This window comes from Sardina pilchardus, chromosome 11 (genome assembly GCF_963854185.1).
Source record: "Sardina pilchardus chromosome 11, fSarPil1.1, whole genome shotgun sequence".
Lineage (NCBI taxonomy): Eukaryota > Metazoa > Chordata > Actinopteri > Clupeiformes > Clupeidae > Sardina > Sardina pilchardus.
Window position 1 is genome coordinate 32,908,004 of NC_085004.1, and position 16,948 is coordinate 32,924,951.

At 45.3% G+C, this 16,948-nt stretch overlaps 1 protein-coding gene across 1 annotated transcript in view; it reads left to right on the forward strand.

The window, feature by feature from the left end:
- Positions 1–13,315, forward strand: part of kctd8 (potassium channel tetramerization domain containing 8) — a 16,800-nt gene extending 3,485 nt beyond the window's left edge. The window contains exon 2 of the mRNA XM_062549261.1: positions 12,480–13,315. Within this exon, the coding sequence (XP_062405245.1) occupies positions 12,480–13,039 (560 nt within the window). The 3' untranslated portion in view covers positions 13,040–13,315. The remainder of the gene's footprint in view (positions 1–12,479) is intronic.
- The last annotated feature ends 3,633 nt before the right edge of the window (positions 13,316–16,948 follow it).

A 16,948-nucleotide genomic window follows, 5' to 3' on the forward strand; every position in this document is an offset into this window, starting at 1 on the left:
AGTGTGTGTTTGTGAGTGTGTGTGTGTGTAAGGGTACGTGTGTATGTCAGCATGTGTGAGTCACCTCTATTTGTCTCCCGGTGGTCACCTCGTTATGAGAAACAACAGGTCACCAGGGGTCGCTCTGCTGTCCAGCACTTTACATTACACAGCACACAACTGCACTCTTCAAAATCTCTTGTGTCGTTTTTCATGCAAGTTGCAACACTTATTGTGTAACAAATGAAAAAACACAAACAATACAAACCGTGTTGTCCCTATCTGAACACAGAGATAAAAACAATGCAAGTTGTGTTGTTTTCAACACTTCATTTTAAGAGTTGCACATTCAGCTCATTCAGGCTTGGCATAACAGACATAACTTTACACAGCACACAGTTGTGTTCAACTCATGTAGGCTTTGCATTACACACATCACACACAGCACACAGTTGTGTTCAGCTCATAGGCTTTGCATTCCAGAGCTTTTGTTACATTGCAACTACGCTATAAAGTAGTGAGTAGTAACGTGTATGAGTCACAGCGTATACTCTGTTCATACACATAGCCTGGAGATATTACAAAATGCTGGCATTGTTTCATTTTAGAGGTTTGGTGGATGTCTGCTCTGTTATAGTGCCCTGAGTAGACCCACACCTTGAAGGATTCTTTAAGATCCTTTTGATACAGTGGCCTGTGTAGCCACTACCTTGAGGGAGTCTTGAGTATTCTTGAAGATCCCTGGGGACACACTGAAATGTTGTTTTCCTCCAGAGTTTCTAATGACATTGACAGTGTCTGTCTTTCCTGGTTGGATGCTTACATTATGTGGCATCTTAGCTGCAGGACAGATTGCAGTGTGCGAGCTTGTCTCTTTCCACAAGGTAATTTCAGATGTTCTGTCTGGAGCGTTACTGAGCCCTATCATTATGTCTTTGTTTTTAGCTCTTTTCTTTTGTTTTGCTTCGCTCTTGTTTCTGAGGCATAAATGTTTGCCAATGCTGTCTGTGTGTGAAGAGAGCGTCAAATGAGAGATTAGTGAGCTGTCAGAGACGCGAGTGCTACAGGAGTCTGATAAACAGAGCCCTGTCATCCATCACAGCGGCAGGAAAACACTCCTCTGCTACAGCGCCACTGCTGCCACAGAGAGAGCAGACAGGCACAGGTGCTGCTGGTCATCACCAGCAAATGAGAAAGGAAGTGAATCATTCCAGCTAATCTGTCCACTGGAAGCTAGCTAAGCACTGCAGCCCCCCCCCCCCCGCTACACCAAGAACTCATTTAATTCAGATGTATCTAATGGTTGTTGTGACGGTGAAGCTGCAATTGGAAGGCGAGAGAAGGGAGAGAAGGAGGAGCTGTGGGTTTCATGCCCCAGTGACAGGCGTGCCCTCAAAGTTGCCGCACGTGACACTCAGGTCATCCGCTGGTGCTAAAAAGACTGGCCAGCAGAAAACTGAGCGAGACAGCTGATAAAGGCTTAGCAGATGGACTGTCAATAGACTTCAGTCCCGCCGCTATGAATATTTAAAGGGATTGATTTGGAAGCGACATGCATCCATATTATCCACTGTGCTAAATGGATGGGGTTTGCTGTGCTTCTCACACTCCCTCACACAAACGTGTATGCACTCACACACACACACACACACACACACACACAATCCTCCTAGGTCAATTAAATCACCGGTCAATTAAAACCCAGCTTTGATCACTCATCAGCCATCATTTGTTTTCTCTCTCAGTATTGACTCTACGGAGTATTGACTCTACAGTAATTATCATGTTGAAGCAACACAGATGTCAGTTTGCTTATCGTGCCCAGAGTCTAATAAATCTGGGGCCATCTTGAGCTGATCCAGTGTGAGCCCAGGCCTCAACATGTCCTCCCTTCTCCTCTCTGGTGGATCTTGTGTGAGCTGCCAGGATCCCTCCTTGCAGACAGGAAAGGATGAGGTGGAGATCCTCCTGTGTGTTCACTGTGTGTGTGTGTGTGTCTATGTGTGTACAGTATGTGTGTGTGTATGTGTGTGTGTGTGTGTGTGTGTGTGTGTGTGTGTGTGTGTGTGTGTGTGTGTGTATGTGTGTGTGTGTGTGTGTGTGTGCGCGTGTGTATGTACGTTTGTGAGTGTACCTTGCTTCGTCTCCAGCCTATGCTATGAAAGTGCGGGCGTGGTGCCAGGGCTCCATGAATATGCGGCCAATACTGCCCAGCCCTGACCGAGCAAAGGTGCCATCGCTGACATCGGGGGCGGACGGCGATGACAAATGCCCCGGCGTGGCGTGGCTGGCACCCTGGTACGCGCTGCGATGCCGGTCCCCCTGACGCTTGGCACTGCCACGCGCACTCAATCCACAGGCTCATCCGCCAGTGCCACCCTGCCCAGGCTGGGCTCGCTGCATAATTCATGCGGTGCCGCGCGTCTCCAGCGTGTTATATTGATATTTATGAAGAGCCCAAACCTTTAGCCCATCCTGCAAACGAGCGGCGCAGGATAATGATGTCAATTTGTCTCTGTTTGAGAGGAAAGAGACGGTGCTGCAGCGCTCTGGAAATCTGCTTGCTTCATAAAGGAGGTGGGAATGGGCTTCGTAAAGGTTGCTTAGACAATTAAGTGCCACCAAGGACGGTGGAGCTTTGTCTCTATGGGCATTCAACTTGTTGAAGTGCCAGCTGTCAGTCATTGAGCTGTGCTGCTGGCAAGGATTTGCTCTGAAGTGTTCAATATTTCCTTTAGCTGCATGTAAATGTGCGTTCACATTTGAGACTCACTCAAGTAGGTTTATTGAATTCTCTGTGTAGACTGACATGTCGTTCAGGTTTAGACTAAGGTAAGTATCATTCATTCAGCCACACTAAAGAACAATGTTCTAAATTCTAAACCCTATACACGCACACACTACGAATTCACCAATGCCTTAAAGCAAACGTGATATCGTAGAAAAGTTATTTGAGAGAGAAGTAAAACCTCTATATCTCATGTTTGGCTCATTCTCAGGAAGCACGACAAATGTTGCGTGAACTTCAATATCCTGGACATGGGTCCTTAAACTACCCCATAAGATAGCCGAGTGCCTGCGCTTGGTTCAGATAGGCCTAATCCGAGGCTTTACCTGGTGAGACTCACTCCTATAGGACTAGACACATACATCATCATTCTTTTATCTCCGCGTCCCAGGGCCCATATCTCCTCACCGAGGGAGAATTAGTCCGAGGGAAATACGTTTTAGGCCTTTAAGTCTCTCCTGAGCTGCCTGCTATTGCTTTGCTATCTCCGTCAAAGTTACTTCATGAAAAAAGGATCCCTTTATTCAGCCTCCATCACAAGGGTGCTGCAGCCAGTCACGTAATATAACGATTCATATATACAGTATATATATATAGTATATATATATATTATATATACTGTATATTGTATATGTCTATTAAACATTTTTCATGCAATGTGTTAAAATGTGTGAAATGCATTACAGCATGTCACTGGCGTACTGTGATGGTATGTCCACTGGCATGTTATCTCATTCTCATTTGACATCAGTGAATCGCACAACATGGAAATGAATTGTGCTCTGGGGCCAGGGGCTTACTGGAAAAGGATTATACAGATCAAGCCAATTTCCCGGGGTTAGCCAGTGAGCCCTATGTATGTGGTCACCATAAATAGATAAATAAATGAGACAAATCCAACAATGATACATAACAAATAAAAATACCCAGATCCTCTGTGTTCATGCACATGTCTGTCATAGATAGGAGCCAGGCTGTAGGTGGGGTCTGCGGTGGCGTCGCGTCGCTGCTGTCTGCCCGGCTGCCAGGGCTGGCTTGCGGCTGAAGCACCAGCGCAGGCTAATCCTCTTTGCGCTGCCCTGATAGTGAAGCATCACCACAAGCCTCCTCTGATCACAAGTCTGATTGCCAGGTCTGCCCAAATCCCGCTGTCATCTCCAGCCCCGCCGTCCCCGAGAGAGAGCAGCTACTGTCGGCCAAGATGGCCGCCGGCTCTGAGCCGGACGTGGCCCAGGTGTGGCCTGAGTCGGCCCCGCTGTGAGCTACTGTCTGGGTCCAAATCCGTGTGTTATTTCACACCTCACCACCCAGAAAGAGCACAGACTACTGTTGATCCCCTAAAGCACAGCCAGCAGTTGGGAATGATCTTCTATAAGCTGGTCTGAAATGATCATGACCTTTTGAATGTTGTGGTTCAAGGGTTGTGCTTATATAGTGTTTGGCTGCTGAAAGAGTCAGCCAAAGCACTGTACCAACAAATGGGGGTGATGGCCACCATGTGCCCTATCAGACACTACTGAGGGCTGTTAAGTGGTCAGTGTCTTAGAATCCGTCCCATTTCTTTCCCCTTAAAACGAGGGAAGCGGGGGTGAAGATATTTCCCTATGAATTGGGACATCACTGATTAGGTTTTTATGTGTATTGCACACTTCAACAGTCAAGAAGAGCCCGACTTCAACTAAAAATCTTCCAACTCGCATAAACTGTATGTCGATTGCATCCTTAACCAGTAATTAATCCTATTTGTCTGAATATTATATTATGTTCTTTGTCTCTATAACTGATGTTTTATAGTCCGGGTGGGCACCCTCAGATGCTGTATGTGGATACATTCAGACACAGCTGAGCATTCAATGTTAAGTAGACATTTGCTCCGAGCTGAAAGTCACACTTCCAAATCGCCGACAGAGCCTCACAGCAATCCTTCATTTTGAAAATAAACATCGTTAGTCATGACAGTATGGCACATCGCATGAAATATTTAACCAAACTGTCAAAAAGTTTGTTTTTCACCTTTACAGATCGACAGTGTAGAGCCATCACTGTTCAAAGTATCTGAGTCATAGGAGGAGAGGTTGACTGGCTGTCATCAACTTAATACCTATTCTAAATGTCAGTATGAGCTGCCCTTTACTATGAGGTGCACGTTATACTGATGTAGAACCCGACCTGTCTATCCATAGCAATACTGACAGTGCCACAACACAAGTTTCACAAAGAGATTTGGGTAACACTTTATTTGAAGGGGTCTACATAAGGGTGACATGTAACCGTCATAAGAATGACATGACACATGTCATGCACATTAATGACACATTATTGATGTTTATGCCTGTTGTCATAATGTGTCATATTCGGTTTTTGGAATGTCAAAAACCTGCCATCGTCAAAAACACCTGTCAAAATCATTCCAAAAACCGAATGACACATTATGACAACAGTCCTAAACAATAATGAGTCATTAATGTGCATGACGTGTCATGCCATTCTTATGACGGTTACATGTCACCCTTATGTACAGTAGACCCCTTCAAATAAAGTGTTACCCATATTTGTCATGTGTTGCCAGTGAACCTGAGCAGTGCCATTCTTATATCTTCACATGTGATATATTCACCTGGGCGAAACAAAAATTGTTTTTCTGATCCATTATATCCAACATAAACATTGTGTTTTAAGTTGTAGCCTACCACAGACTATGCCTTAACAATGAGAGAGAGAGAGAGAGAGAGAGATTGTCATATGGTTCATACACTAATTTAACATCAGACAGACTAAATGACTAAACATTAAAATTTTTGTGAACAATATGTTCAAAATTAATGATGTGAGTAACAAGGGCTAATGATAATGATGATATCTATTCACATTTGGTAGGCTAGTAAATGTCCAGCTGTTGTGTTGGAGATGAATCACACTAAATAGCATTTCAGCTGCCTTTGTTTGTTCTGCCTTGGGTCTGGGAAGATCTGGAGGAGAAAATAATGAAAAACGAGGAACACGTGAGGCCTGAGAGAAACACAGGAGGAGACAAGAAACGTAAGAGCTGTCAGCTCATCAGTATTCAGTACAGTCGCAATAACGTCTCTCCAGGACCTATTGGACATACTGTAGACATAGATGAATGCAACAATCACATGAGTGCACAACGGAGATGACACAACTAGTACACAGAGCTGTGACACACAGCACAAGACCAGGACATGCCAAAGATACATCATGCTAAAGTCCAAGGCATGCTATAAATACATTATGCTGTAGTCCAGGACATGCTAAAGACCAGGGCTTGCCAAAGACCAGGTCATGTTAAAAACCAGGCAATGTCAAGAATATTAAGAGAAAACTAGAATACACTAATGCATTTTGGATCAAAGTGTTCACTATTAATACTGGCAAGTCTGAGGAAACAAGTCTTGATTAGACAAAAGGGGAAAACATGCTGAAAACTCAGGTCATAAAGGTGATAGACTCCAGCTACATGGAAGGTACTGTTGAAGTTTTAAAGGACTTTTCTCCTCGTCTTGATTAGAGCCAGAACCATGAGATGGATCTTCTTGCATGATTCTGTTTGAGGAAGTGCAATTAGTCTGGTCAGGATAGCCGCAGCTGTCGTCCACAGAAGAGACGTCAGGCTGTGATGTCGTCCTGACGAAACCGCCGTCTGCTCTGCTTTCCATCTCGTGGTTAACTGAGCGGCTGGATCATGTCACCGTTGACAACAGAGATGGGGACATGGACGGAGCGAAGGTATTTCATGTAGTGACAGATGCAGTAACACAGCTATCACCTTTTCAATATGGAACCGCTGAAACTTTGCTTATGGGAGTCGGGTCTTGGAGATGGATTACCTCCCAGTCACGTGACCGCTGTCAGAATGATGGATCCCCTGCCACCCTGGAAGTTTACCTGCCCCTCTACGCGCTCTCCGGAAACTTCTTTGAGATGGCGGCACACATCAGCATTCCAGCAGTGACTGATGGGTTTTGCCAAGCGTCGAATAAGATGATACGCCGCTGCCGCCTCTGCCGCAGATAACAAGCCTACGGGGCCTACGGTCTTTGTGTGCTGCGCGCTTTGTCAATTAAAGAAGGCTTTTGTTAATTTAGATAAGCGTTTACGACGGCCCCGGCTCAAAGACAGGTAGCAAACTGCCCATGCAAAACAAATAATCCCAGCTCTCGCCTGCTAGTGTTGTGTTGTGCATTGTTCGTCTCAAATCTCCCTGCAAATTTCTCAGTCAGTGAGACAGATAATGAACAACACTGCAGCTTCTATGAATACCTCATTTACAAAAGCGGCATGGGGGGCGCGCTCCCTGTGGAAGTCGATAAAAATGCTGCGTCTTTAATAAGAGAGAAAGCAATACAACTGCTAATTGAATCGTACAGTTCGCCAGTTAAAGCCGAACTGAGAGTGCAATCAGTGCATTCTCTGCAATAGGCTAAACACTGCTTTTGTCTGCGATTTTAACAAGCAAAAAGAGGACTTGGAGAGAGGAGGAGAGGCGAGAGTCTGCATTCTGTTGGACTGTGAGTTTAGACACAGATGGGAATTTCTATGAGCAAGATTACCCAGAAAGCATGAGTGAGCACAATATGTTTACACAGCTCCCGCTCACATTGTTTCTAGGACATCACTTTGCCCCCTGAGATATGGCGGCTTCTGTGGCCATCTGTCGCGATACGGCACAGGTTCTCGATAGCCCAGCTCCTCTCAGCCAGATAATTCATTTTTAAATAACACACTAACCACAAGTTAAGGTTTTTCCCCACATAAGTGGAATCATTAATTTGCATGTCTTTGAAGCGGGTGAAATGTTGATTTCCCCAGGCCTGAATGAAATGCAGATTGGTGGAAAATGTGTGTAGCGCTATTTGTAGAATACCACGTTCTTCCTCTTCGGTGATGCCTCATGGTGACACACTTCCTGGTGCTCCCCTCAGGCCGAGCTCTGTGTTGAAATTAATACTTGTCAAGTAGTTCATTTCCTTCATTCCACAACAAAACCAGTACCCACCACAACACATGCTTTTACAGTTACTTTCACACACACGCACACACGCACGCACACGCACACACACACATGCGCACACACACACACACACAAGCTGCATTGAACAGACTGCGACGAACAGACTGAGATTGGCAGTAATGCAAAGTGTGCACGTGTGCTGTTTGGTCCCTCTGTGGATTCATGATGTTTATAGTTTAGGAAAAACAAGCACATTCACCCACAGGTGCAGAAGCCCCAAACTCCAGCATTTTTGTCTAGCTCCTATTTTTATCATTCACAGTGGAAACAGGATATTTATGGAGACTGTACACAGTCCAGACACTCCACAGACAGGGCTTCCATTACGTAAAACTCACACGTCACCTTGACACTTTAAACAAACACAGAAAAAAAAAATACCTTTGAAAAAGAACCCATTACTAGGCTATAGGATGCCAGAGGAGCACCAGTCGGTGGTGTTCCTGGATGAGCTCAAAGGAATTGAGGTTATTTCCTGACTGCTATGCCCCCTGCCATGTGGCCTTGGCACTGCCCTCTGAACAGACTCAAGCTTGTGTTTTACCCGGTGGGATTACAGTGCCAGCGGAAAGCTTTTCACTTCTTAACGTTTCCTCCCCTCTAGCGTTCTTCCCTATTCTAGCGCTCCTGTTCCTCCTGCTGGCTAGCACACACACCACGCCTTTTGCATTTCAATTATAGATTGGCATCATGCTCGGCTTTCCCCCCTATAATCCATTTTGCCTCAACAAAGGTCAGAATCTGCTTAGCCTGTGAAATCAGTATGTAGCCTGTGATGGTGTAAGGGCTGGTAGGGCAGAGCTGCCACAAGACAAGTTTAAAGGCTTGGCATGATGTGCCCTCTCTTGCCAGCAGGCAGGGGGGTTAAAAGTCCTGCCATATATTCTGTCTACCTGTGCGCTTACTACAGGTGATATCAATTTCAATTTTCAATGGAATTTCACTTATTGTATTCAGAGAGGGGGGCCCATGAGTAACAGGGGCGATACAACTGGCAGATACATATAGGAAGAAACCTCGAACAGATCCATCCACGACTCAAGGGCCCAACCCATCTGCCCAGGGTCAGTTACATACAGTAAGGTCATTTTTAGTGTCAGAAACTAGGGAATAATTGTCCATAGGGATTAGGAATTGTCTTAAGGAAATAATTGGGTTGCTAGGATGCGTGGGCCAGGAATCCAGGCAAGGGGACAATAACAGGCGATGGTAGGGTAGTCCTAGGGATGGGACTTCAAGTGTGATGAGGGGCAGACACGGCTGATGACAGTGGTTTACCTCACAGGGGAGGTATAGGGGGGGAAGAGAGATATAGAATGGGTTAGCATTACTATAAGTCATGGTATCACAAATGATCTAATCTACTGTACCTGGCGGCTAATGGGGTTTTGCGGAACATCAGAAGGCTACTCCGAAAAACAGGTCTAATCACATCTGCTTATCGAGTGATAGCATTGATATCGTCAACTAAAATGCTGTTAACATGCATTTTAACTCAATTTTGTAATAATTTGTATGTCATTGTTTTGTACAAAAGCATGTGAAGATAAATGTTTTAAATATGACCTAAAGACCTACATATGCTTACTTATCGTTATTTTTTACTGTGTATGTGTCATAATCAACGTTATTGCTGGACAAGTGGATGTGATTAAATCGGTTGTAGCCTAACGCTCCGCACAACCCCTAGATGAGCTGGTTAACTAAATGGTTGGATCTAATACTTGGCAGGACCTTTACTTTCTGAACCCGGCATGCCCGCCTCTGCCAGCAGGGCATACCTCACCCTCGGTGAGACCTGGCACTCGCTCTGAGACTCACCCACACCTTCAGTCTCCTGAGGTCCAGTGTGTGCCGAACAGTGTGTGAGTAGGAAGTCTCAAATATACAAGAAATACAGTCAAATGTTATTTCACCAGTTATTCAAATACACTTTCTGAGGTACTGAAGCCTTTCAATCGAAGGCTGTTGTCTCGCTGCATCTGTAAGTAATGCTGTCTGAAGCATTTGTTGGAAAGTAATGTTAGTTACGGGGCATGCATCACTTTCTGAAGCCCTTAGTGATCTGTATGGTCCAGATGACATTGGAGTGGACGCTCTGGACCATCGAGTAAAGCCCAGAGTGACATAACCAAGGACCAGAGATTAAGTTGTCAATTACATGGGTGAGTGGAAAGCACAATCACGAGCAATTACATCTGAGCGAGTATGGTCTGCCATAAGGCAGAGAGTAGCCCTCCTCCTTACACATGTCCTTTGAAGTCAGTTCAGTTTGACTTTTATTTTGATGCATTGCGGTGAGCAACCTTTTCAAATGGTGTCTTTTTCTCCCTCCCAGTGAGGACACATGTAGGGCTAGATTTATGTCTTTGATGTAATTGAGGCTTTATCTTTGCACAGGACTGAACCTCGATTTATTTCTACGACCTCCAGGTGTCTGAACTGTAAAGAGGAGGGAGGAGCAGGCTTTTGAGATCTACCTTTTTTTGTCCTCAAACTTTGAATTAAGGAGGCAGAGATGAGATCTTGACTGCTGCTTATTCATCTCTGACCTGTATTTTTTTTCACCCACAAGCTCACATATTCTTTTGGGACTCTTTGAGAATCTGACTTCATGGTTTCATGGCTTTGCAAGTTAAAGGAAAATGTGTTTTTTTTACAGTTCAAATGAAATTTACAGTGATTTTGTTTCAAACTGTTCCTGGGGGCACTAACCACTGGAAATACCAATATCAGTTGCTTCCCAGTCAAACGGGGTTCTGTCACATGTAATATGAGACTATACATGATGACCTTCATTTGAAAATCGTAATTGAACTGCCACTCAGTTATACACAAACATACATGGACATATGGATATTGCCTTTTGAGATCTAGCATTGTGAAGGCCACTTGCAACACATCCATTATGATTTATGGGTCATAAGGGAATTAGGCATGGATATCGGCTCCAAATGGTTTGAGTAGCCTCACTTTCCACACAATCAATCATAAATAGCTGATTCATTTATTACAGTTACATATGCATCTCCAATTACTTCTGTCTAAAACACTGTTTTGTGTTCAGACGTGGTAGTCCTATGTTTGCCAGAGACAGCTCTGCTTCTTGTAATGGGAAACTGGCCATATGTCTGCCGATGATAATGAGGCCACTCCAGGCTGGAATAGCCCTCCAAAATGACCCGGGTCCCAAACTCCCTTTATGGCCGCAACAATCAGCCCCATGGGGAGCAGAATATCACGCAGGACACAGGGCAGTAGCAGGGGTCAGCTGGAATCTCCATCACGCTGCAGCTCTGGGGTGGTGACTGCAGGTCTGGGGGACTCCTCTGGAGGTCTGGATAATCGCTCCTACATTATTTTGCTTTGGTGGACAAACAATGGTAAAGGTGACAGATCATATCTTTGTTTTCAGAAATTGCCATAATTATCTAGTCCATCCATTTAGGAGAGATACGATGCAATGATTACAGCCATTACTCGAATCACCAGAGACAGTGCATTTATTAAAAAACAAATCTTCTTTTTGGTTGAGCTAAAATGCATTTCGATGTATTTATTCAACAAACAATTCCCCACATATCATTTAAGTTAATGCATGTACATTTTATCTGTTCATACACTAGTTGATATACTCACTCAATGCACTTACTGGTAGTGATTTACACAATGCACTCTTCCAATAGATAACCTCACATACTGTAATTGTGATTAGGTCCCATGTGACTCAACTAATAATTGAAATGTACATAAGTACTTGGCTGGTATCATGGTTTTGATTAGGCTAGATTGTGTAACATTGTCACATGTCGTACTTCCTGTTTAATGGGAATGCTGACTTGAGTCTGTATGGATTTTTGGCTGATTTAAGTTCTGATTTTAGAGGCCTTTTGGTGTCTCTGGAGGCATCGAGGGAAGCTAATGGACCTCCTGGATCCGTGAGATCTAGATATTGACATTTAATGACCAATTAGAGGACACTTTAATTACATCCCATTAACAGGCCCACAGGCTGCACTCACGTCTCCCTCTCCCAGAACACTTCCACTGGGTGGGGCAAGAGCCAGCCGTGATAATGCCATGCTAATGGACTAGCATAATTGACAATAGAGCAAAACTACGCTGCCAGTATGTGCTGTGTTCTGTGTCTGTGTGCACAATTTCAGTGTTTCAGATATCCATATGGGCATCACTTTTCAGACGGGAGTTGAATGAGAGAGCTGACATTTTGTATGCTAATGATTCCGTTATGTTCTGTGATAGGACTTCATTATCAGCTTCTCCAATCTCTGTGGGGCGCAGGAACCTTTCCCCTCTCAAGACCAGAGTAGGTTGTTTTTTTTCAGCTGAGTTCGAATGAGAAAAGCTCAGTCAGCTCCACACATAAAGCTCACAATTTTCATCCAGCGGAAATGGAAGCCAGCTGTTTTTAGAAAAATGTGCCACTGCTGGATTAGCCAGCTCATTAGCTTCATAAAGCCGTGAAGCAGCATGAATGAACATACCCCTGCACACCACCGAGGAGGGTGTTAATGCACACATCCAGTAATTGTTTCATCAGAGCTTACTCCCACGCAAATAATTATCTAAATTGAAATGATTTGGTGCAATTTTCTAACCCCATTTCAGTTTAACGTTAGATTTGGTTTGTGTGTTTGTTGTTTGTGTGTTTGTGCGCAGGGCCCTCCATGAAGAACGTCTCATCGCCAAAGCAGGACAGCGGCGAAGAGCCAAAGTCGGACAAGATGCCCGACAAGGGCAGCGAGAGCGGCGCCTCGCTCAACGAGCTGTCCACCTCCAGCTCGGAGACGCACTCGGAGGCCACGTCGCCGCAGGACGCCGCGCCGGTGCTGGCCCAGGTGCTGAGTGTGGGCGGCTCGCCCGCTGCCCCCTGCGGCGCCCTGCACTCCGTCTCGCGGCCGCCCAGCACGCTGACCCTCGGCCGGCCGCCCAAGAAGGGCTCGTCCGTGCAGTGGATGGAGCTGCCCAAGGAGGACCTGCAGGACAAGCGGCGCAACAGCGAGCTCTTCCAGTCCATGAGCAGCGGCGTGGGGGGCGTGGGGCTGAGGGAGGGCCGCGGCGGGGCGGGTCTGGGCCGCAGGAGGGCCAGCGAGAGACCCAACGCCGAGGAGGACATGAAGCAGTGCATCAGGGACTTCAACAACATCAAGATCCCACCCCAGTTCCCCGAGCGCAAGAGGCAGTGGCAGTCGGAGCTGCTGCAGAAGTACGGCCTATAGAACACGGCCTCGGGACTGCAGCCAGGACAGGAAGAGACCTGAAAAAAAACCAGATGAGAACAAGAGAGAGGAGAACATTGATGTCTCCGTGTTCCTCTCGTCTTGTGTTCCATTTATGTGACGGACTTTTTTCTTTCTCATTGTCATGATTTTGAACTTTCGTCTGTAGGCACAAGTGACGTTTCGACGCGATAACCACTTTTTCAAGTTCCTCTGGTCACGGAGTGAGAGTTTTAGAAAGACCGAGGGAAGTACCCTACTTCCATTTCACTTATTAAGCTCCAACACTGACAGGACTGTATTGAGCAGACTTTTTACAATATTCTGGAGGATTGACCCTTTCAAAGCAGAGAGCAGGGAGGGTTTTTTGTTGAAAGAGTAGAAATTGCCTGAGAGCGAATATCTTCTGACGACTTTTCAGAGAACCTAGAATTCTGCCTCAAGGCCTGCCCTCTAGCATCAGACAGCTGCTGCAGTGAAACCTCAGCTCACAGCACTGCAGACGCCAATGTCTTGGTCCCATCAGACTAGAGCCGATGTCTTGAGTTCTACTCAACTTCAAACGGGTGTCACACATTCAACTGCTACAGGGCAGAGGGATTGGTCTGTTTCTGTCATATGATGTAGATACAGTGCAGACCACTCTTAGAACAGGTACAGAACAGGAACACCTCAATCATTAAAAGCACAAAAAAACTGCATTTTCTAGAGAACTGGGCATGATTTTGAAACCTAGGAGTGTTTGGGCTGTCATGGAAAAAAGGTCAGGTTCACATTTCTGTGACAGCAGCATGACAAGCATAGCTGATGGAGGTGAGGCTGTGGAGTGCGTGGAGAAACTGTTGAAAGCGAGCCAAAGCAGCGGTGAGCGCATGCCGCGAGGACTCGCAAGTCTCCAGGCTCCTCTCAGACTGCACTTCTCAGGAGGCCACGAGACCTTCAGACATAGCCAAGCTAATTAAGTGTTTCTGAGTCACACGCCGTGACTGAGCGTGTTATCAGAAGTATATGACGACGTATGCGCGTTCATTTGTTAATTTATTCATTTATTTATCTAATTCCGCAGAAGTATTTGATGATGTTGAAATAGGTCTGTCCATTAATGGCTGTACATGTTTGTCCATGTTTATTTATCTGTTGAGACAGACATGTCTTTTTTTTTTATCTAGAGGTGTTTTCATATTTCACAGTGGTGCCCGTGATGAATTACTGAGAATAGAAAGACATATATGATCATGAGATTGTGTAATATGATTTGTGTAATACTCAATGAGAAAGAGAGAAAAAGGGAGGAGGGGAGAGAGCATTTTATTCAACTTATTTGGTTCTATCCAGTAGCTCTTAGCTTCTTTTTCAGACTTGGGCTTGGTTTGAAGAATAATCACCAACAACAGCCATAGCCATTTAGGCCAGTCCAATATTTCAACTCAAGCACACTTCATTAAGCAAATCAAGAAAGGACTGATTTGCTGCTTATCTGAAGGAGGCAGTTTAGGAGGCTGCAAAGAAACACATCTGCTGCAGCACTGAAGCCATGTTGGTACGAGCTGATCAAACCTTAAACCTTATAGCCAAATGCAGTCGCAATCATCTTACGTATATGAATATACGGTATAACAGAATCAGCTTAGGTTGACATGAAATTGGAAACTATGTTAGGTATCTTGGTGTGCAATATTATGTTATTTGTAACCATACAATGAAACAATGTGCCATACTTTTACAAGTAATCATTTAATGGACACATTGTTTAATGGACACATAGTTCCATAAAATGACAAATGTGTGCGTAAAGCCAGCACAATCTGCATGGTAGTTGTTGCTCGACTGCAATGCTGGAGGCGGGGCCGGACCAGGACTGGCAGCGGTCCCAAGGAGAAGAGCCATGTGAGAGCGCTCATAGCACCATAAGACCAGAAGCACACATAACATAGACCCTTTCAACAAGAAAAACAAAAACAATGCTTTAACCTTCTATTTTGTTCCCAAACTACTTCCGCTGCATAACATATGGAATGTTAAAACGGAAACCTTGTGGGAACAACTAGAGAGGGTTAAAGCGGATCTTTGGAACAACTACGAAGCTGATAATGGAACTCTCTTGAAACGGTCTATAGACATTCCTGGCCGATGCACAAGTTCCCCCTATAGTTCTACATGCCGAATATGACATGAGTGGTTCTGTTCTGCTGTACGTGTGAAACAGATGCTGAGAGTAAGATTTAAGACGTGCTTCAGTCCCTTGTTATCAGTTGTTTGTTTGTTTGTTTGTGTTAGTTTGTTGTTGATTTGATCCTCTGTCCAGTAATAAAAGTGTTGCGTAAACATGATAAAGCTGCCATTTGAATGCTTGCCCTGTGGTGCTATTGCATATGACATAAAGCCTGTGAGGCTGAAACAAATAGCTTTACTTTATGCTCATTGGCTTTGACTCAACAACAATGTCTTGTAGATGAAGTGACACATTTATGTTAAAAAAGGGAGTGATCTTAACAATAAGAGTTGTGTCTTCATGAACGCATTGAACAGCGTGTTCCCATTTTAGTGCGGCTTGAGACGTCCCAGAGAAGTGGAGCCCAGGCCATTAATTAATCCTGCACTGTGGAGCCACAAGAGGAAACTTGGAGACAATGGAGCCAAGGGACTCTCCATATTACTCTGCCTGACAGCCATTCACAGAGACAATTGAGAGCAGGCGGACTTGTTTGGAGTTTGGCATTTAGATGAATGATGGATGGGGATCCTTGGGATGGCAGAGGGGCCCTCGAGGGGGGAAAGGGCTCGCTATCCCCTATCTGTATTGCGACCGCTCCAAATATCAGTTCAAATATCTCCACAGTGAATTACGAGGCTGCTGTAAAAAAACAAAAGATTGAGAGAACGTCCCCCGTTATTCCATACAGTCGGAGCGACGGGAGGCATTAATCCAAATGGGCGAAATTTGAAAACGCCGCCTGCCACTTCAATTTCATGGCCTCTTAACAAGAGCACACGCGCCAGTGTGACAGCTGAGATGTTCCCTAATGAAAAACAGCCCATTTCCGCGGCACTAAAACGCGGATCTGGCGGGCGGCTGGAGGAGGAATGTGTGATTGTGTTTGGGTGGAAAACAAAAGATGAAGATTTCTGCGCCGTTGTTCCCATATTTCCATGGCAACTTCAGAATAAGTAGCTCTCTACACACAATGAGAGCAGCTCACGCTCTACCTCTTTGTCCCTGTCTCTCTCCTCCCCTACCTCTCTGCCTCTCCATTGTACCCCTCTCTGCCTCTATCTCTTGCCCTCTGTACTTCTCTCTCTCTCTCTCTCTCTCTCTCTCTCTCTCTCTCTCTCTCTCTCTCCCTCCCTCCCTCCCTCCCTCCCTCCCTCTCCCTGAACACACGCATGGGCGTTTTTAAAACACAAACCCCTCGCGTCAACAGTCACGACAGCCCTGTGTGGCGCAGGGGGAAATGACAGGCGTAATTATGAGCTACTCATAAGCTTATCCATCACGCTGTGAAACAGACAGGGGAGGCCATGCATGCAGTGCGTGAATACATTATGCATCGCCTACTGTAGACCACTCACTGATCTGTACCTGCGATGCGCTGCTCGGCCGACTGTGACATTTGCTACAGGAATTATGTGTGCTAAATGCGTTCATGCCACGTTATAAAAGGTATGAAATATTGGCAAGGGAGTCATCACAAGCAAATGCATTGACAGGTGCGTGCACATATATCTTGTGGATGAGAACACTTCTCAGTCTTTTTTATAATGGCCAAATTTGCATGAAACTTCAATCAAATGAATTTGACTCAAATGAGTTGTTGAGGCAGGCAGGAGCCCTTCACTTCTCCATCACTCCATGTGAACAACAGATGGGCATATGGGGCACGAGCTGCAGTTGCGTGCTGTCAAGACGTT